Raw genomic sequence first — 19,159 nt, 5'->3', positions numbered from 1 at the left:
GAGTCAGGTAGTATATATGTAAATCCCTATTATCCAAATGAGCAATTTATAAAACAAGGTAACGGTGATGCATAGTACAGGATGTAAAATTCAAATCAGATTTTAAGAGATTTAGCAAGATTTAGAGATATTTGAGATCACCAATATTTAATTTTATTATTTTAATATTTTTTTATATTATAGCATTCAAATCTACTATATAAAAATGAGTCGGGTTTTCCTTCCTGACGCTATAACTCCAGATAGCATGAACTGATTTCCACGGTTTTGCATTCATTGGAAAGGTCTCGGGCTCCGTGAGGTTTATAGCAAAGAAAATTCAGGAAAAATTTTAACAGAAAAGCGGGAAAAACGAAGCCATCTGGTGGCGAAACGGAGTTCGCCGCGTTTGCTAGTGCTTTATAATTGAGAATTCTTTTTCTAATCTTTGAAAATTTATCATCACCAATATTGCTAATAACTTTCTACAACATGTTGAATACCTGTCAATCACATCTAAGCGGGACAAAAATTTAACTGAGTTAAAAGAAAGGGTACTTTTTTCCCAGTATTTCACAGAAGACGTCCAGAGCACCAAGCCTTATCATCATCATCAAATCGATTAACAATTACTTGCACACCATAGTCCCAGCTATAGAAGCCAGTTGTCCTGCTGAGGGTCTGCGAGATGGCTCCGTCTCTGTACAAGCTTGGAATAGTGAGATTGGCTCACTGTACTCCTCTACAGATACTGTTGCTGGAATCGCTGGCCGAGTACCTTTAACCACGAAAAACAATAATAGTTTGGGATATTCAAACGTTTAAGTATATCTACCTAGGATGTGGATTATAAATGGATCCTGTTCATTATTTTTTTTTTATATTTATTCAGATACAAGAGAGATTTTAATGAATTAATAGAAATATAGGGGACATATCCCAAATAATGACAACATTGGGGTCTTCAAGAAAAGAGTGTATATGTCAAATAAAGGCTGGCAAAACACCTGTGACATCTCTTCTGTTACAAGTGTTCATTAGTGTTGGTGACCACTTAACATCAGGTGACCCAGCTGCACCCTTGCTTGCTCTGCCATAAAAAAAAGTGTCCAATGTCTATACTCACCGTACAATTCAAAATTATTATCCACATAGCTATCATCAAACTCCAGGCTTTCATCAAAATTCTCATCAATCTGTGTGTGAGGCGGATGCAGCGACATCATCTCCCACAGAGTAAGCCCGAGCGGCCAGATATCTGTTTTGCTGCTGATCTCATCACCTTCCAACACTTCTGGAGCACTCCATGCTTCCGTACCTGAAATAAATATAAGCTATATTACACAATGATTTATTTCATTCCTCTTGACATTAGATCTTATATTTAAATATGATGCTCATGAACAAGTTAGCCGATTCCTTACATTAAAAACTTTACAGAAAAAAATCTTAAATACACTCCTAGAACTAATTATTCTCATTCACAAGCAACAAATTAATTCCATTATACCATATTTTATTTAAAGAGTCACATTTAACTATTTCATAGAAAGTTGTTTCAAATAATATTACTCACCATAATACACTTTCTTGCCAGCATTCTCCTTGTCAAAAACTCCATTCTCATTGAGCGGTAGTGTCACTCCAAAGTCACACAGCTTGCACACCACAAAGGCCCCATTCACCAATATATTGTAAGATTTCATGTCTCCGTGGAGGATCTGCATCTTTGTGTGAAGGTAGTCTAATGCACTGCCTATGTCTAATGCTACCTGGAAAGCATTTTATTTGAAATGACATTCTTTTCAATAAATGAAATTGGTAAATAAGTTTGATATTATTACAGCAAAAAGGATAACAAACAAAAAAACCACTGGCTGGATGTAAAGAAGGGGACAATTACCTTAACACACCATATTAATAATTTATCATAACATATTTAACACCTATTTATAAAAATAAAGTTCAGTGTGGATAAAACCAGGACTTATATGAGTGATATTTGAAAATCATTAAATTTATGTAATATAAAAAAATGACAATTTAAGCAATTAGTAAGTACCTTTATAATATTATTTGGTGGAAATGCTTCCAAACCATCTTCAACTCTTCTTTCAATCATATCTCCTAAGGAGAGATCACAGGCCTCCATACCCAAGTACAGGATCTTAGTTTTGCTAAAGGCTCGAAAACCCACAATGTTGGGATGTGACATTTTTTGTAATAACTCAGCTTCAGCCTGGAGCCTTTCTGTGTAAACTTTGTTGGGTTTAACGCGCTTATTTAACATCTTCAATGCCCACGGTGATCTTATCTGACCGGCTTTTGGTGATCGCACCAGTTGCATTACAGAGACGCCTTACAAATAGAAAAAAAAAAAAAATTTAAATACCACGCACCATCGGCAGTTGAGCATTACTGTTAATTTATACTAAAATATTGTTCTTGTTAATAAAAAAACAAAATCAAAAATTGTATTTACCAGTTCCATAACCAAGTCTGTTCAGGAAAGGCGATGGAGGAATTGTTATTTCTCTTTTTTCAGCACCATCACTCAATAATTTGCTTTTCACTGGCGTTTTGAACTCAGACATTTTGATAAGGGCGATTATGAATTATGATAAAAAAAATCTTTGGAAAACTTGTAAGCTGTTACTCAGTTTGTTAATTGTTTATCGTTTTCAAAACTCTTAATGGACAGTACGCGAAATACGTCAGTCAGCATCTGTCAAAATCATGTCTAATGGTGCATTTACACAAACGCGAATAGCATTTGTCCATTTATATGATAATTGGATACGCATGTGTAAACAGTACACTTTACTACTGTCCTTTAACTCAAACTCAATCACAAATGTTCATTTATTAAATCCTTCGTCATAATTTTTTGGGTTTAATTCACAGGTGGAAGGAGGCAACTTTGACTTTTTTTTACGTCATGACCTCTCTAGTTCATACCACGGAATATAAAACCTAAGTGTTGTTTTCCGTGGTTCATACCTTCGTTACGAGGTGGCGCGGTTTTTCATGTTATATCTGTGAAAAACATAGGCGAGAAAATTTCATCTTACTCTAATATATTGCGGGAGGATTTTACGGGAGGTGCATTTAAAATTGTTTTATTTTGGAAAAGTACATCTTGAAATAATACAATGCAATTAAATATGAGCAAATATTACGGATCACGATTTGTCGACAGAATAACTGGCCAGTTAGAATAGTTAGCTATAATCTTATGGTTCTTGCAATATGATCAATTAATTTTAATTTATCATATTGGGTTAATTTTATTATCATATTATGATTTAGATCGCCAGGATTGAATAATTTCCTTACGCATACTCTGTAATAGAGCAAGTAATACAAATCAGTTTTTTAATAAGCTACCTGTATTTATTTATTAACGCGTCTAATTTAAAACGTTGCATAACTTTAATAATTATGAATATAAGTTTTAATAAAAAATGAAAACCCATCCTCTCTAGTTATAACTCGTTGCACCTCGCCATTGTTATCACTACTTATAATTTTTCAAAATCGTCTTAGGCGATTTATTTTTTATTTTATCTAATCGTCGCCAAAGGAGCTGGCGAATAGCCTAATGGTAAGCACTATTTTTTTAATTTTTTTTTTATTGTGTGCTGCCGCCCATATTTATTTATAGAGATACAAGATTAGACACAACTTTGACAAACCTTACACCTCTACACATGGAATGCCTACTATAAATGGTGTGGGATAAAGAAAGGACATATCCCTTCCGCTCCCCCCACTCACCGATTAGTATTCGCTACTATTTGACGCCGATCTTCTGTGTGAGTGTAGTACCTTCCCCGGAGCGAGCTAGCCCACTTCGTGCCTAAGCGTGCTCAAATAATATGCGTAGTTTTTCGCTTACGTTTTGGCGTTTAGGATGAAGTTGTGTGTTTTGCCGCAGATTGAACCCATGTAGATATCGTAAATATATTTAATGCACAAGGAAATACCAAAAGTATATTATTACAGCTCTACATTTATTGCCTTGATCTATTTATTGCTACATTAGTTATAAGATTTATTAACCTTACGTGTAACACCGCCACCTTGAATTAGAGGCTAGCTGTGTAGGTATCCTAGTTTTAGCACAGATAACTAAATAGTTACCCCAAGAAAATTGGTATTTGGTACACTTCAATAAAAATATACCGAGTTAAGTCGAGGGAAGTATTGTAATTATTTTATGAAGAATCTACTTAGTTTTTTTTATGCTAGAAGAATCTTAAGTTGCTATTATTCACATTTTTTGTACAAAATAAATTTAACGTATAGAATTAAGTCTATAACAGATCCTAACCATCGGCATCTTTATATAAACAAAATTCTCGTGTCACCACGTTAGTTACCAAACTACTCTGAATCGGCTGGATCGATGCTCATTAAATTTTGTGTGCATTTAAGGTAGGTCAAAAGAATCGGCCAACATCTATAATACTCCTCATTGATAAATGTACGGCAGAACTGCGGATTCCGGGTCAGCTAGTTTACTCATAAAAAAATTGTATATTCTTCATTTTCCATATCCCAATGATGTCTAAGTTATATAATTAGGAATAGGTTCGGTAATACCGATTAGATTATAAATTTATTTAATAATTAATGATTAAATTGCATAAACTATAATACCTTATAAAAATTGCGACATTGGGATGCGATTTCTTTAAAAATATTACAAAGACATATGCTGATTAACTTTGCGCATTCAGAGGATGATACAATCAATAAATATCATTAATTGCATTAAATAACGTTATTTAATCTACATCTTCCTGCGCCTACAAATAATAGCCCTAATCCGAGTGCAGGTTTGGAGGGAAACTAAACAAACGTTTGAAGGTTAACAGCCGAAGTTTGGGCTCTTGATATTGAAGTTGTGTTACTCAATGGAAGGAAGTTCTGTGTTCGACACAGATAATCATCAATATCGCGAAAAATCGCAGTTATCACAGGGCGATCGCGGCGTGCGCGCGTGTTGCCATGTGCGAGTGATGCAACTGCATTAAGATGTCACTGTGTAATACTTTCAGGTAAGAATTAGTGCGTTTCAGTGATTCGTGCATCTAATGACTACATAACAACTGCTTTTTTTAAATGCGAATCGATTAGAGAATAAATTTGAATTTTCAAAATAACGGAAACGTTTTAATTGTTATTATTTTATTATTAAATTACTTGACCTGGCGAACAATTCGAGTTAATTATGAAAATCTAGTAACCTCAATGAGCCGTTTTAAAATTAATTCGTGATCATAATGATTAGTTTGCGAAGTAAATAATGCAAATCGGATGTTTACGTAAAATTGTCTATTATTTCGTGGTTGAAATTATTACAAGTGGCATAATTAAAGAGCTGTGACTTTAGTTATATTATGTATGTGCTTGAATGAATGTTATTCTCTAATTATTTTAAGTAGATTAGCCGGTTCTGTAGCCTCGTATGCTTTGTCATGCATTGCGTTTGTAACAATAACACTGACAAAAATAACTAAATGACAGTTTTTAGTTTTAAAGACAAATGTAAATTCAAATCATTAAACATAGCTAATTAACAAATAAATAAAACGACAAATCTAAAGCTAAATGTCAAATTTCCTACTAGTGTAATAAATAAGAAAACTTATAAGTATGGATGGATGTTACTCTTTCACACAAAAACAGCTGATCGTATTGTATCAAAAATAGCGTATCGTATGAAATTTGGTACAGAGATAGATTATAGCCTGCATATAAATAACACATAGGCTACTTGTCTACTACGTACTAGTGTATATATTCATTATAAAATAACTTCCATATAATATACACTCTAGGGAATTGAAATGTGCCCATAATCTTTTCTTTTCTTTTTAACAAATATTTGAAACATTAAGCCCACTTATTATTAAGAGTTGCGTGGAGGTCAATTATGCAGGCTCCCACCCCGGTTCTTTATATCACACCTTTTATTAAGAGGATTAAAGTATTAGGAGTTTTAAAGTATTTATAGGTTAAAAGGATGTAGGAGGATGCAAGGATTTACATTTGATGACAATAAGTGGAAAAGTCACCCGCTCGAATTTTCTCAGCTTCAGTTAACCTCAGCCACTTCGTCCTTGTTTTACGTTCCATTACTTTATTGTTAATTTTTAATGTACGCGTACATTTAGGTACTTTGATAAAAAAGTTCTGAGTGCTTTTTACATATTTTTGTAACTTACTAACTGATACGGAAAATAACGTGCGTACTCTATAAATAATATATACGCGTATATATACAGGATTTATTTCTGTTTCGGATTTTTTTTTTATTCGATAAATTAAGTATTAGACTATCTTTTTCAACGATATTTGACTGGGCTCATACTTTCCATGATACCACAAGATGTAGTCTGTAGAATAATTTATATGATACCTACTGAGGTAGTGTTTTCCGTTCTGTTTATTTTTCACTTATTTAACAAGTTGATAGCTACCTACTTGATATACGAACATTCCTGGCATATGGAAAAGTAACCAAGTAAGATCAAGCCACGGTAGAGGTTTAATGCTTAATGTTATAATATTCAAAGACGTGCTGACATCAACGTCTAAGACAAAACACAATTTCATTGAACATGTGTAACAACGATTAATATAGATCAGGAAATGAAGCGAATGCTATTTTATAAACACCGGTCGATGATATCCTAGAAGTTAAGTGAAATAAGTATAACAATGGAATTTATCTTATATAAAGGTCGGTATGTTTAAAAATAATAGTCGATTGTTCGGTAATCGTCTTTATTTTTATAATATCCGTTTGAACAATTGAATAATAAGTGGGAAAAACTTCGTTAAGTTTTTACTGTGTATGAAAACATTGATATTGTATTGACGTGCGTGCCTTAGAAAGAGCCATCCTGCAAGCGATGCTCCACGACTTCGCGTGACCATCCAAACCAGTGTACCTGCTTGTATTTACCACTTGCGTAATGGTTGATAGAAACAACTAATCATACAAATATGTAATATTGATATTCATACTAATTGTTATAATTACATTTATTTTTCTAATTATTTTCGGTAAAAAAATTGTTTTGTGTATACAATGAATTATAACGAAAGAAAAACCTAGGATCTTTTACTTGAATATTTTTCAACTGTTTCCTATTGTTATTTAATACTTCAATTATGTTTGTTTCAGGTTATTCGCGTTAAGCTTGGCCATTGTTTTGACTCTCATTGACACACCTGCAGATACGTTTACAATTAGTCGGCCAGGAGATTTTCACGACACTTTTGTAGACCTTGATCAAGAAGAAAGTATAAGATTAGAAGTTAGGGATGATTTAACGCGGCCGAATGAACTTGAAGTTTCTGATAGGCTCCTAACAAGTGAAACTGAGACAAAAGAAGTCTTTAGTATACCTGTGACAACTGGTAATGATCAAACGCCTGAAAACAGTTCAGGTACATCGAAAAGTTTAGACTTTGCGACGGGAGAATCTTCGACTGCGCAAGAAATAAATTCTGATAGCCCCGAGGCAAATGAAAACAATGGAGCTTTCACTACAACATCAAAAATAAATGATGATGAAATTAATAAAAGTACATTCGAAAAATATGGGCATATATCACAGAATCATACTTCATCAGAGGAAAAGTATTTTCCATCTTGGAAGAAATATACAATCATTAATAGAAAGCCCATAAACAACCTCCATAGTGATCATAAAATGTCAGAAAATAGATCTGAAGAAATGATTACAGACGAAACGGGTCATCCATTACAAGATTCTAAGACAGGAGATATACCATCCCTAAACCAGATAAAAAGTTTTCTTTCATTCTTCAAATCCGATGCTCAAAACGACACAACTTCTAGCAAGGAGGTAACAGATCAATCAGTGAACGACAACCTTGGTCAAATACAACAAAACACACCGACCACTACTGCTAAAGAAATACCTGCCACAGTTGAGTCCAAACGGGGTGGATTTTTAGATTTCTCTTTAAAATCTTTATTTGAAGATAATGACGATAAAAAGGATGGTTCACAGGAACTAAGCACCCAGCGCCCAAAGAATAGAAAATTAAGTTGGCGTATTGGTTCAAGATATCGAAACAAAGAAGATAATTCTGCTGAAAAACAAGGAAGAATCCGTTTTAGATTTAGGAATGACGATGATAAGAATAATAATGATCGCAAGAAAGATAAAGCTGATATTAAAACTATCCCAGAGAGCCAAGAGGAAATTAACACAAAAAATAAGGATGCTGATGATAAAAACAAAATTTCTATAAGTGATAAGGAACAAAATGATAATAATAGGGAAGATTCCTCTGTGGATTTGAAAAATAACAACGAGAGTAAAGAACAAGGCATCCACGATGATATGAAAGGTGATGTAAAAGAAAATTCCCGTGATAGAAATGGTTCAAAGACTGATCAGCAAATATTGAAAGAGTGGCAAGATTTTGACCAAAAACAAGAAAGAAAAGATAACATAAACATAACAGAATCTACAACTAAAGATTTTGATGACAACAAAAATGACGATGAAGATTTAAAAAACATAAATTACTTCCAATCAAAGGATGCTAAAGAAACTACACCCGAAAGCAATAAAAAAGAAATCAACACGGAAAATTTTAAACAAAATGAAGAAAAAAAAGAACAAGTTGTAAATATATGGAAAATCGATTCTAAAGAGGATTATGATCAATCTCGATCACGCCAAAGAAATGAAAAAGGACAGTCAAAAGACAGAGATAATGACAGAAGAAACAACAGTAAAGGTGAATACAGAAATCGTGAAAATCAAAACTTAGAAAAACCGGTAAATGACAAAAATGACGACAGATATCGATCCCGAATAAGAAATGAAAAGGTAAGAGATAACGACCAACGAAGTGAAAAATCGGAAAGAGATAAAGAAGAAAGAAATCATAATAATAGGAATTCTGAGAAAATTATGAATGAAAAATATGAATCCAGGTCTCGATCTCGTCCCAGAGAAGAAGACGAAACATCTGACTATAACAGAAGGCAAGAAAATTCTAAAAACGAAGACAGAAATAACAACAGAAGAAGTGAAAGGCCTGACAAAAATAAGGAAGAAAGACATCGTGATAATAAAAGTTCTGAAAAGATAATGAACGATAAAGACGAATCTAGATCTCGTTCTCGTTCTCGTTCAAGAAACGAAGAAGAGTCTTCAAAAAGTAATAGTAGAAGCAAAGAATTTTCTAGGGATAGAGATAACAACAGAAGAAATGAAAAGTTTGAGAAAAATATAGAAGAAAGGATTCGTGATAATAAAAGTTCTGAGAAGATAATGATTGAGAAAGATGAATCTAGATCGCGCTCTCGTTCACGAAATGAAGATGAAACATCTAATAACAACAGCAGAAGAAAAGAAAGTTCAAGAAATGAAAATAGAGATAGCAGAAGAAACGAAAATCTAGAAAATATAAAGCAGGAAAAAAGTCGGGACAATAAAAGCTCTGAAAAGATAATGAATGATAAAGACGAATCTAAATTTCGTTCTCGGTCAAGAAATGAGGAAGAATCAACTAATTCTAACAGAAGGAATCAAAATTCTAAAAATAGAGAAAGTGAAAGAATTCGTTCTCAATCAAGAAATGATAATGAAAGGGAAAATGACAACCGAAAATTCCAGTCACCTGATAAAATAGACACGGTAAGTCAAAAACAAATCGAAGAGAAAAATGCAGAAATTAATAAGAGTACATTAAAAATTGATATAGAAACAGTAAGCAACATACCAACTCAAACCCCAATTCAAGAAGAATATAATGAAAATAAAAATGAAGAAAGTGAATATAAACAGTCTAATAAAGCGCCTATGTTAGATGAATATACCAAAAAGTTCCTATCAACTATAGAGGAAGAGGATGAAACTGAGACACAGGGCCCAGCTGTAATTGAAAACGAGAGTTTTACTTCTAAAACCAAACAGACAGAACAGCAAAACATTGTGGCAGTGAAGTATCCGTCTGACTTTAAGTTTAACGACATGGAAACGACACAGGAAAATTTAGAACCCAATGAACCTTATAAAATAACAACTGTTGTTAATCCTGACTTAAGTGAAGAATTAAAAATCAAAGAAAATTATAATGTTTATCTAGCAACGCAAAAGGATTCGCAATCTAAAGTCGCAATATCTCCGGATGTTAAAATTCAAGATAATAGAATTGTCTTTAAAGACGATAAAGTTGAAGAGCGAAAGGAGGGAAATAAGTTCGAAAAACAAACTACATTTCAACCTTATCCCACATTGTCTGAGGAACGTACGACAGCAAATGATGATTATGGAAATAAAAAAATTAATGTTAAAGAATCAGAAACTTTTATACAAATGGTAAGTGTAATCCATTTTTTATTATATAAAGGAGACGAACTCGTCTTTGAAATGTAATGAAATAATTAAACATAAGTTTTTGAGATATCATTAACGTATTTTGAACAATCAGAAATAAATTATTACTTTTGTGTTGCTTTACCTACTCTAAAATTTTACGATATTTACATTTTTTCAGAATGAAGATGATATAAGAGAAGAATTCTTAAAAGAAGAGATGATTAATAATTATGAGGAAAATAAAGGAAGATACCAAGGAGATTCTATTGAAACTACTACAATGCCGCAAACTACGATTCCTGTTAAAATCTATGAAGTTAGTAAGCCAGTTATGAAAGATACAAGTGATGAAAAATTAAGTGTTAAGCCATTGAGTATACTAGAGAAGTTGAAAACTACAATTTTATATCCCGTAAGTCCAAACTATAAGCCCCCGAAAAAAATAGAAGTGCAACCGCCTAAAACTTTTGTTAGAGATCCCGATGATAACAGTTGGCGAAATGAGAGCCTAAGTTCTCTGGGAATTGTTTTCAATCCGAAGAACTCCTCAAAACCTTTCACTCAAGTCTTAAAAAATAAGACTGAGACGGAATGGAACAATCTGCTGGAACGATCAAATAAAAACGAGACGCCTGATCTGAGAGAGAGATTGGAAAAAATTGCTGAGATGAGAAAAACTAAGAAGAAGAAGACAGATGCATATGGCAATGTTTATTATAATGACTATGAAGATGGAAATTCAAAAGAAAACGTTTTATCAAACGAAAACTACTCATCTGTCTCTACGGAATCATACAGGAAATCCACAACATTGCTAACAACGGAAATTACGACCACAACACCGAAACCCACGACTACCACAAGTACCCAAGCTACCACAACAAGAACTACTCAAGTTCCTACTACCGTGAAGGCACGTATCGATACCACGACTGCCAAACCAAAAGCTACAACTGAGAAAACAAAGAAAGTGTTTAATGTTGCTGAATACTACGATTCCTCAGATGAAGATGACGCGGACTACCTGACATTGGCCAAAATAGACTTAAAAAAGTTTACCGTCCCGATCCAGAACACCCCAGAGGTTAATACTCCTCCTTCTTGGCCGGTAACTAACAACAGATATACTCATAACAGGCATGATGATAGAAAACCTACTGTTCAATATTTCCCACCTTTAACTACGCAGAAGGCTATGTATAACAACAAGGGTTATGACGATTTCAACCATAAGATGAATGCCTATACGGATACCGCTCCGCCAACCAATGTTCTACCAGTATCATATCCAAAGAAAACAACCTCTCTACCGAAAGCCCGAAAGGAACATATGTTTACACCAACTTTAAAAAGTACTTTTGGAAATTCATTTACAACCAAACCGATCCAATATGAGAATGATGCCTACATAACGCCCGCTCCTGAAATAACTGCAGGCAAAGATGCGTATACGTTCGTTACTGACGATGGTAGCTTCAACAAGGCTTCAGACGTCATAAAGCATTACAGAGACTTTTTAAATGCCGTGGCTAAAGATCACGAGGAAGATAAAAACGCGGATTACATTCAATATACGAAAATTCCAACTCAAGGTGTTACATTGAATGATGCTTTCATACCAAAAGCAAAGACAAAGCCAGATGTTCCCGAAAATTACGACTATGATACTGATTACAAAAAAGACGTGTTGCAACGATTTGTGCACAATTTCAACGAAAATAGCGAACGATTTAAATCGAATTTACCGCTGTTGTATAACAACAGTATTATCCACAGCGAATTACACGGAGAGCACGGCAGAGATGTCGCTTCGTCAAGGGCTTACTTGAGCAGACTTTTGACTCGACCCGACGGCGACTGTGAGAACAACTCCACCGTCGAACTTTCCCCTGCGTATGAGCTGCACTATTACGTGCCGGAGCAGGAAGAGAAAGAAGAATTAGATCCTAAGTCAGTCACGCTTCCATACCAATACCAGTTGTAAATCCTATTCGGACATATTATGTAAATAATAAATGTAGTTTAAGTTAAGTTAGGTTAGGCGATGAATTATCTGCAATAAAGCAAGCAGAGACCGTGTTGCAACAGTGCGTTATTGGTAGTCAAGCGGAACCGTTAATACCATTTCGACGGCGATGTGTAGGTACATTATGAAAAACGCTGCCAACCAAGTGTGTTATAAGTTAATCCTTCACATTAATTAACTTTTGTAGTTATTGATATAATTATCGTTACTACATGTTAAATTGGTTGTTATATAATAAAATTTCGATTAATCAATTATGTCGTATGTTTGAGCCAAAGATTTATTGTTATGTAAAACTTTTAAAGATTCTTTTAAGGAATTGTATTCATAAAATCGATGTCTGTTATACGAGAACTTTCTGTGATCATTATTCACGCGCGTGTCAGTTCAGTTATTTGAATATTGTAGCAATTTGAAAGGTAGGGCCAATATTGAAATGGTTGTGTTATGTGTCTTTGTGATAAGAATAAATATGTTGTACAAAGTTTTGTTTCAATTTTTTTTTATTATGGTTTTATTACCAGGTTTAAATTCCTAGGAATTTAACGTTCAAGTGTCTTCTCTAGATAATATTTTCTGACATTTTGTTAGATGTATATCTCATCATGCCCTTGTCTCAGTTTGGTTTAATCCTAGATACTGATAAATCTAAAGAAATCAAGTGGTTCATCAAAATTTTGGGACGTTTACATAATCGGTTTTCAATTATTCCTTGTTAGATATCGATCTAGCCACTTGATATCTACTTGTTGATTACCAAGAGCATTCATGTGATTTTCATAATAGCGTAGGGTATTTAAAAAGACAAATAAAAAGTAAGTATAATAGTATGAAACTTATTGCAGAGTGAATTAAAACCTTTAGACTATATTTTTTATTCATTTTATTACCTGTTCTGTACACTCATAGTAATTAGTATTATTTAATGGTATTTCCACCGACGTTCGTTAAAATGAAGGTTTTCAATCTTATTGTTTGATAGATAGATTGTTACTTGATAGTTGATCCCACTGTTCGTTACTGACCTCTTTTTGTAGAAGTTTTATCACCCGAGCGCAATTAACACTGACAAAACAGCGCCATCTTGGTGTGGGTTCTAAAACTTAAACATAAATCTCAATCACATTACTTTTGTGCGGAATTATATCATCCGTAACTAATTGTTTCCGTACGAATTACTTATACAGCCTTTACTAATTGATATCAAACATTTCATGCCTAGTTTTTATTCGCATTCAAGCATTTAAATAACATTTCGACAACGATAACACCACCAGGTAAATAATCAAATGAAACACAAAAATGACTTTTAAAATACCACTTTATTGACATTTTATTTTAGAATAGTATTCAAACATCACTCGATTGATCGATCAGAATCTGTTAGACGTCACTTTGAGCATAATAATGTTATCCGTATAGCGGGACTACACTCGACAACGAGAGCTTAACTAAACGAGTGCAAATGCAAATCTGGGTCCAATAAATAAATTACAAATTATAAGAAATAATAAAAAATAAAAAAGAAAAAAATTTCATACGTGAACACATAGCTCTTTGGGTAAAACAAAAATCGAACACGAATTATATACAACGGCGAAACAAATCAACATGTGTTCAGAAAATATAAACAAAGCTCGGAACGATGCCATTACATATGTTTTTAAAAAAACTTCATCCGAACGCATATCATACAGTAAAAACGTTACAAAAATTTGTGATAAAGGAACATTTCTCAGTTTATACAGATACAATAAGCGGGGTCTTTTATTAACTAGACTGATTACAAACTATTACAACATGACTCTGCATTGTTTCTTAAATATTCTTTATCTGTTTTAGCAAAAGGGTCATATTTAAGCTATCCCACTTGTAACGTAAAAACGTCAATTCCAAAAAAAAACATTTAAAAAAGAATGCCAGTCACCAATAACAAAATGCGTCATAGCGTTAAGATCTAAAACGTATTACAATATAGAACATTTTCAAGTAATTCAACGCTACTTAGCAGTCTAGATTTATCATTGACCTAACTCGATAACGTGACCTAGGGTTACTGCTGGTCCGTTACTTCCTATGCCCTTACACACCTTACACTCTAGTGTTGTCAATATTGTCGGGAATATGAATTGAAAATAATCATTCAATAATCATTGCAGTTATGTTATATATGATAAAATTTTATGGACACAACTTCACAATTGCTACAGATATGATAAATGATGAAGACTCGAAATGAGACAAGTGACGAAGTGAAATCACCATCGATCCTTGTGGACTGCCCGGACGAGCGAGCTGGTCGCCCTCCAACCGACCACGTGGCTAGGAACTGTGATGGCAACACGAAATGCTAACTTCCATTGCGGTGGCAATGCGCGATCAAATTAATCATGCAGTTGTCATGACAACGATGATTCAATGATTTTTAAGGTACGCTGTGTGATTTTGATTCAAAATAAAAATCGAGCTAGTGTGTTTAATACAGAAAAAAGAAAAAATTGTTATATGTCATGCTATAGTTAAAAAATTTGATCGCGTAGAATCAACATGAGACGTTAAAAACTAGATGGAATATAATGAATAAAACGGCTAATAAAAATAGGATAAACAATATTAAAGCAATCGGATTACATAGGACTCGAAGCGCCGGCCTCAACTCGTAGGTACGTATAATAATATATTCATTTAAGTATAATTTTACACTAAAAGCGAATATTTACACGGGGCACGTCACATCACTCGCTAGACACCTGCCTCCTGGTTTCGCTCGTGCTTGCCTTTGATAATTTGGCTTTTTTAGTGATCTATGTGTCATCCTTAATATTATAAGGGAAGCTCCCTTTATTAACACAAATGCATTTTTTCTTATTTCGAGTTATAAGCTTTTGCAATATTCACGTGAATAAATATCCAAGCTCCTGTCTTAAAATGAGCCTCATTGTGAGATAAATAGATTTATCGAAGGCAAGCAGGGGCGTGTCCGTCCAAAACCTTACGTAACATTAGCCAGTCTTTCGTTTCACTACAACTAACATCTCCCGACACAGCCCACACTCACACACCGTCAATACATAACATTATGGAGACGTAGAATTTGTCTACACCTCGGCCTGATACCACAAGGAAACATCAAATAAATGTAGATATTGATATTGCGAAAAAAAAATCGACAGATGCGAAAAGAGAACTGAGAAAAGCTGATGTATTAGAGATAATGTTAAATAATAACCAATCGATATGAATAAATTGGCACCCGATTTTGGCACCGCAAAAGCTCAGGATTTCGGAGAAAGAGGGAACTTTGCCAGCACCTCAACGATCCAGCGCTCGTGAAATTTAAAACGAAGGGCAGAATAGTAGCACCAATGCAATTACGTATAATCGAAACGTAAAGGAAACACTTTTTAATAAACAAAAACGAAAACACACCGAACGGCGGAAACATAGACGGAAAGGTGTTGTTCGATCAATTAACTTGTCAAATTGTAATTTATTGGAAACCAGTTAATTACAAAGATAGATAAAAAAAGGTACAACGATAAAGAATGAAAAGGAACGGGCGGCCACTCGGCCGTGACCGAAGGTGGAGTTACAATTTCAACCATCTATGAAAACCAACAATCTAGCTGTAACATGTCACAAGATCGAAAGGCCGTAGAAATTGAATACGAAAATAAATTTTACAACTTGCAACTCAATGTACGACGTCATCTCAGTACAAATTTAACCTTAACACGAAGTGAGTATGTTCATTTTTTCCGTATACTTACATAACCATATCCATAAAGCTCTAAGAGGAAGCCTCACTATACATATTACTATCGTTAAAGTTATCGTTTAAATAATTTTTAAATATCATCTCGTTTATACACATTCATACAGATCCCTAAACGCTAAGTGTTCTCGGCGCTCGCACTGCGCGAGCCGAACCGAGTTAATTACAGATTCCCTTGGACGGGAAGGATGTACGGAAGCGGATCGAATCCAAACAAACGACAGATTCATTCGACTAGCGGACTGCTGCTGAGCTGCCCCGCAGACTTATTGCACTCTTGCATCCCCACTCTATACAAACGTTCAAATGCACGTTAATTACAGCTATCATTTTTTTTTTAATTTTCCAATATCAATTGCGACTTTCATCCAATTTCACTAGCAGCGAACGCGCTGCGAAACGCCGATTCGATACTCCATTCGTATGCAAAAATAAAGGTCAATCTCTCGGCGGAGAGTTTCCATCTTACGCTACCTACTTACACTAAGATACACGGGAGCGATTTGACTGCGTTTAGGTTTAACTTATGGTCCAGTACAAATTCGGGCCCGTTTCTAGATGACTATAAAACACTTCAATACATCGTTAAAAGCTATGTGCATCGGAAATAATTATACAAGTGTTTTTTTTTTAGGAGTCAGCGATTTTGAATATACATTAAGATATACTGCATCAACAATTTTTTCGATAAAAATTTAAATTGACACTGACTTAACTTAACTGATTAAATTACACGACCGACATACGCTATTTATAAAATTTACAAGCTTGTGAGATGTGAATGAAACAAAATGTAACCGAAATACTATTGGTGTCCCCCAAGGTGTAACTTTGGGACCATTACTTTATATTTTGGTATGCAATCGTTTCAATGCTAGACTCGAACATTAATTTAACGAGCTACCAAATAATTTGATGTGTGTAACGCACGTGTCCGCTCGCATTGCGTTTTAAAGGGTTACTGATGCTAAACCGATCGGTAAAATTTGTAATAGCCAAGAAAATAATAGCAGTATACACAATATTATTGATGTGGTTTGTACTATTACAGTAACATACAACAAATTAGGATTAAAATTTAATATTTTGAAAGATAAGCGTTGTACAAAGATAACCTGACTATCACATCATTCAATTATTATAAGCTGAATTAGTTCTCCTTTGAATTACGTAATATTTATTGTATGGATTGTCAGGGTTAACTTTGTTGGGTTACCATTCAGTAAATACAAAATAACAATGAAAATTTAGTTTTTTTAACAGTGACAACATACTTTTACATATTTTTTATTAGAAACATAATAAACAGAATTAATACAATTCAGTACTAAAGTTGGACAATCCAAATCATTATTGACAATTGATTGTATGCTAAGAGCTCAGAATGTCGGTAACCCAGGTCGCTTACTCTATCATCCCTGCTGTACCGTGAAACGATTCATTATTTTTACGAATTTGAAGCGTATCCCAAATTCAATATAAATTTTGAAGATTTTTAGCCCCCGAAATGAACCGTTCAACGCTACTGTAAGGAGGAGACGAGTCAGCTCGTTACAAGAGCAGAAACAGGGGGCAGCAGTAGAGGCGGAGACGGACACGCGGCGCGGGGGGTATGCGGGGCGTGCGGGGGCGGGGGCGGGGGCGTCACTAGCTGGCCACGTGCTGCGGCGCGCGGTGCGCCAGCGCGGCGGGGGCGGGGGCGGGCGCGGGGGCGGCGGCGGGGGGGCCGGGCGACGCGGACGGGGAGGGCGAGGGCGCGGCCGGCGAGCCGAAGCTGCTGCGGAACGACTCCTCCATCAGCCGGCAGATCTTGTCGCGGTCCGCCTGCAAACATGACACATCATACATACATTGTTAATGCGCGTGCGTGTGTATGTGTGTGTATTATCATGGCGCCAAAAGTACTGCGCTTTCAGGCCGCTTGTGTGTGTGTGTGCGCGTGTGTGTGCTTGCGCGTCTGACCTCGTGTATGAAGCCGAGCTGCACGAGCTCGTGCGCGAGCGCGTGCGCGGAGTCGCGGCGCGAGACGGCGCACGTGAGCTGCCGGTTCATCTTGTCGTCCATGCGCAGCAGGATCGTCATCTGGAACGGTTGTGCGTTACCGTGCTATTAAATGTTACAATTTGGTCTCTTGTGGAATAGTTTTCACACAACAAAAAAAAAATCTGTACAAATTAACAAAACCCAGCACTGGTGTTACTGTATAATGTTAGGAGATTGTATTTAAACAGATGAATATGCCAAAAGACTTAAATCCGTACAAATAATATATCATTATTCGAAAGTGTAATTGATGTAAAAAATATAGTGTTTATCTTACGAAGTGTTTGCGGACAACCTGGGTAGGTCGTGGTTGATCGCTGATATTAATTTTGGTTTTATTTCATTTTCCAACACACCTTTAATAATGATATATTTTATTAAATAAAATGAATATTTTAAGAGTGCAACATATTTAGCAAAAAAAGCGAAATACAATTAGATACAATTAGAGGCAAATATAATCAAAAGGCAAATATGCATCTTATCGCAGCTTTGTGTCATTTTTTTACAAGCAAACAAACTAAGAAACTTTGTATCAATCGTGTCTTTTATAATTTCTTTTTTATAAGCAAATAAACTAAGAAAATTTTTGAAAATTTTTCAACTATTAAATAATTGTTTATGATCACGGCAAACTTTGGCCCGCTGTTGAAGCCTTAATAGGTTTTATATCTTTTAGCAGAATGTACAATGTATATTTTATTCCTTATTATATTACTTACTATATTTGATAAGAAAATATATAGGATACCTGGATATGCCAGGAAGGCTAATGATTTCCTAGGATGTCTTCTCGGAACGGTTATATCAACTTACTAATAGGTTTTAGTTTCTACTCATATAATTGTACGAATTTAACAGTTTTATTACTTTATTCAACTTTTGATGGAAGATTTGAGTGAACAGTTTACTGTGTGGTGCGTGTGCGGGTGTGGTGCGGGTGCGGGTGTGCGG

The 19,159-nt window shown here is 34.8% G+C and overlaps 3 protein-coding genes across 4 annotated transcripts in view; 1 reads left to right on the top strand and 2 right to left on the bottom strand.

Moving 5' to 3' along the window:
- Nucleotides 1–401: 401 nt before the first annotated feature.
- LOC119835009 (lymphokine-activated killer T-cell-originated protein kinase homolog) lies at nt 402–2,690 on the bottom strand. The gene is made up of 5 exons (XM_038359588.1): nt 2,462–2,690; nt 2,042–2,337; nt 1,556–1,751; nt 1,106–1,297; nt 402–757 (listed from the first exon to the last, which is right to left on the bottom strand). The coding sequence occupies exons 1-5, from the start codon at nt 2,571–2,573 to the stop codon at nt 609–611; spliced, it is 945 nt and encodes a 314-aa protein (XP_038215516.1). The 5' UTR covers nt 2,574–2,690; the 3' UTR covers nt 402–608.
- Nucleotides 2,691–4,872: 2,182 nt separating this feature from the next.
- On the top strand, nt 4,873–12,872 carry LOC119835281 (putative uncharacterized protein DDB_G0282133). Of its 2 annotated transcripts, none has more exons than XM_038360011.1 (3): nt 4,873–5,042; nt 7,178–10,361; nt 10,540–12,872. In XM_038360011.1, the coding sequence occupies exons 1-3, from the start codon at nt 5,020–5,022 to the stop codon at nt 12,343–12,345; spliced, it is 5,013 nt and encodes a 1,670-aa protein (XP_038215939.1). In that variant the 5' UTR covers nt 4,873–5,019; the 3' UTR covers nt 12,346–12,872. The 2 variants fall into 2 exon arrangements, with proteins under 2 accessions (XP_038215939.1, XP_038215940.1); XM_038360012.1 differs by lacking the exon at nt 4,873–5,042 and adding an exon at nt 6,849–6,998.
- A 4,937-nt stretch (nt 12,873–17,809) lies between these two features.
- Nucleotides 17,810–19,159, bottom strand: part of LOC119834811 (nuclear receptor-binding protein homolog) — a 52,516-nt gene continuing 51,166 nt past the window's right edge. The window contains exons 9-10 of the mRNA XM_038359322.1: nt 18,125–18,268; nt 17,810–17,986 (exon numbers count right to left, since the gene is read on the bottom strand). Of these exons, the coding sequence (XP_038215250.1) occupies nt 17,810–17,986; nt 18,125–18,268 (321 nt within the window). The remainder of the gene's footprint in view (nt 17,987–18,124; nt 18,269–19,159) is intronic.

This window comes from Zerene cesonia, chromosome 20, assembly GCF_012273895.1.
Source record: "Zerene cesonia ecotype Mississippi chromosome 20, Zerene_cesonia_1.1, whole genome shotgun sequence".
Classification (NCBI taxonomy): domain Eukaryota; kingdom Metazoa; phylum Arthropoda; class Insecta; order Lepidoptera; family Pieridae; genus Zerene; species Zerene cesonia.
Note: the sequence above shows the minus strand (reverse complement) of the source record. Positions and strands in the feature narration are given on the sequence as shown.

Excerpts from the sequence above, each read along its gene's own strand:
- LOC119835281 (XM_038360011.1), top strand. The coding sequence starts at position 5,020 with ATGTCACTGTGTAATACTTTCAG. Across the intron at positions 5,043-7,177 it reads TCACTGTGTAATACTTTCAG|GTTATTCGCGTTAAGCTTGG; the intron begins GTAAGAATTAGT and ends TGTTTGTTTCAG. Across the intron at positions 10,362-10,539 it reads CAGAAACTTTTATACAAATG|AATGAAGATGATATAAGAGA; the intron begins GTAAGTGTAATC and ends ACATTTTTTCAG.
- LOC119835009 (XM_038359588.1), bottom strand. The coding sequence starts at position 2,573 with ATGTCTGAGTTCAAAACGCCAGTGAAAAGCAAATTATTGAGTGATGGT. Across the intron at positions 1,752-2,041 it reads CACCAAATAATATTATAAAG|GTAGCATTAGACATAGGCAG; the intron begins GTACTTACTAAT and ends AATGCTTTCCAG. Across the intron at positions 1,298-1,555 it reads TGGCAAGAAAGTGTATTATG|GTACGGAAGCATGGAGTGCT; the intron begins GTGAGTAATATT and ends TATTTATTTCAG.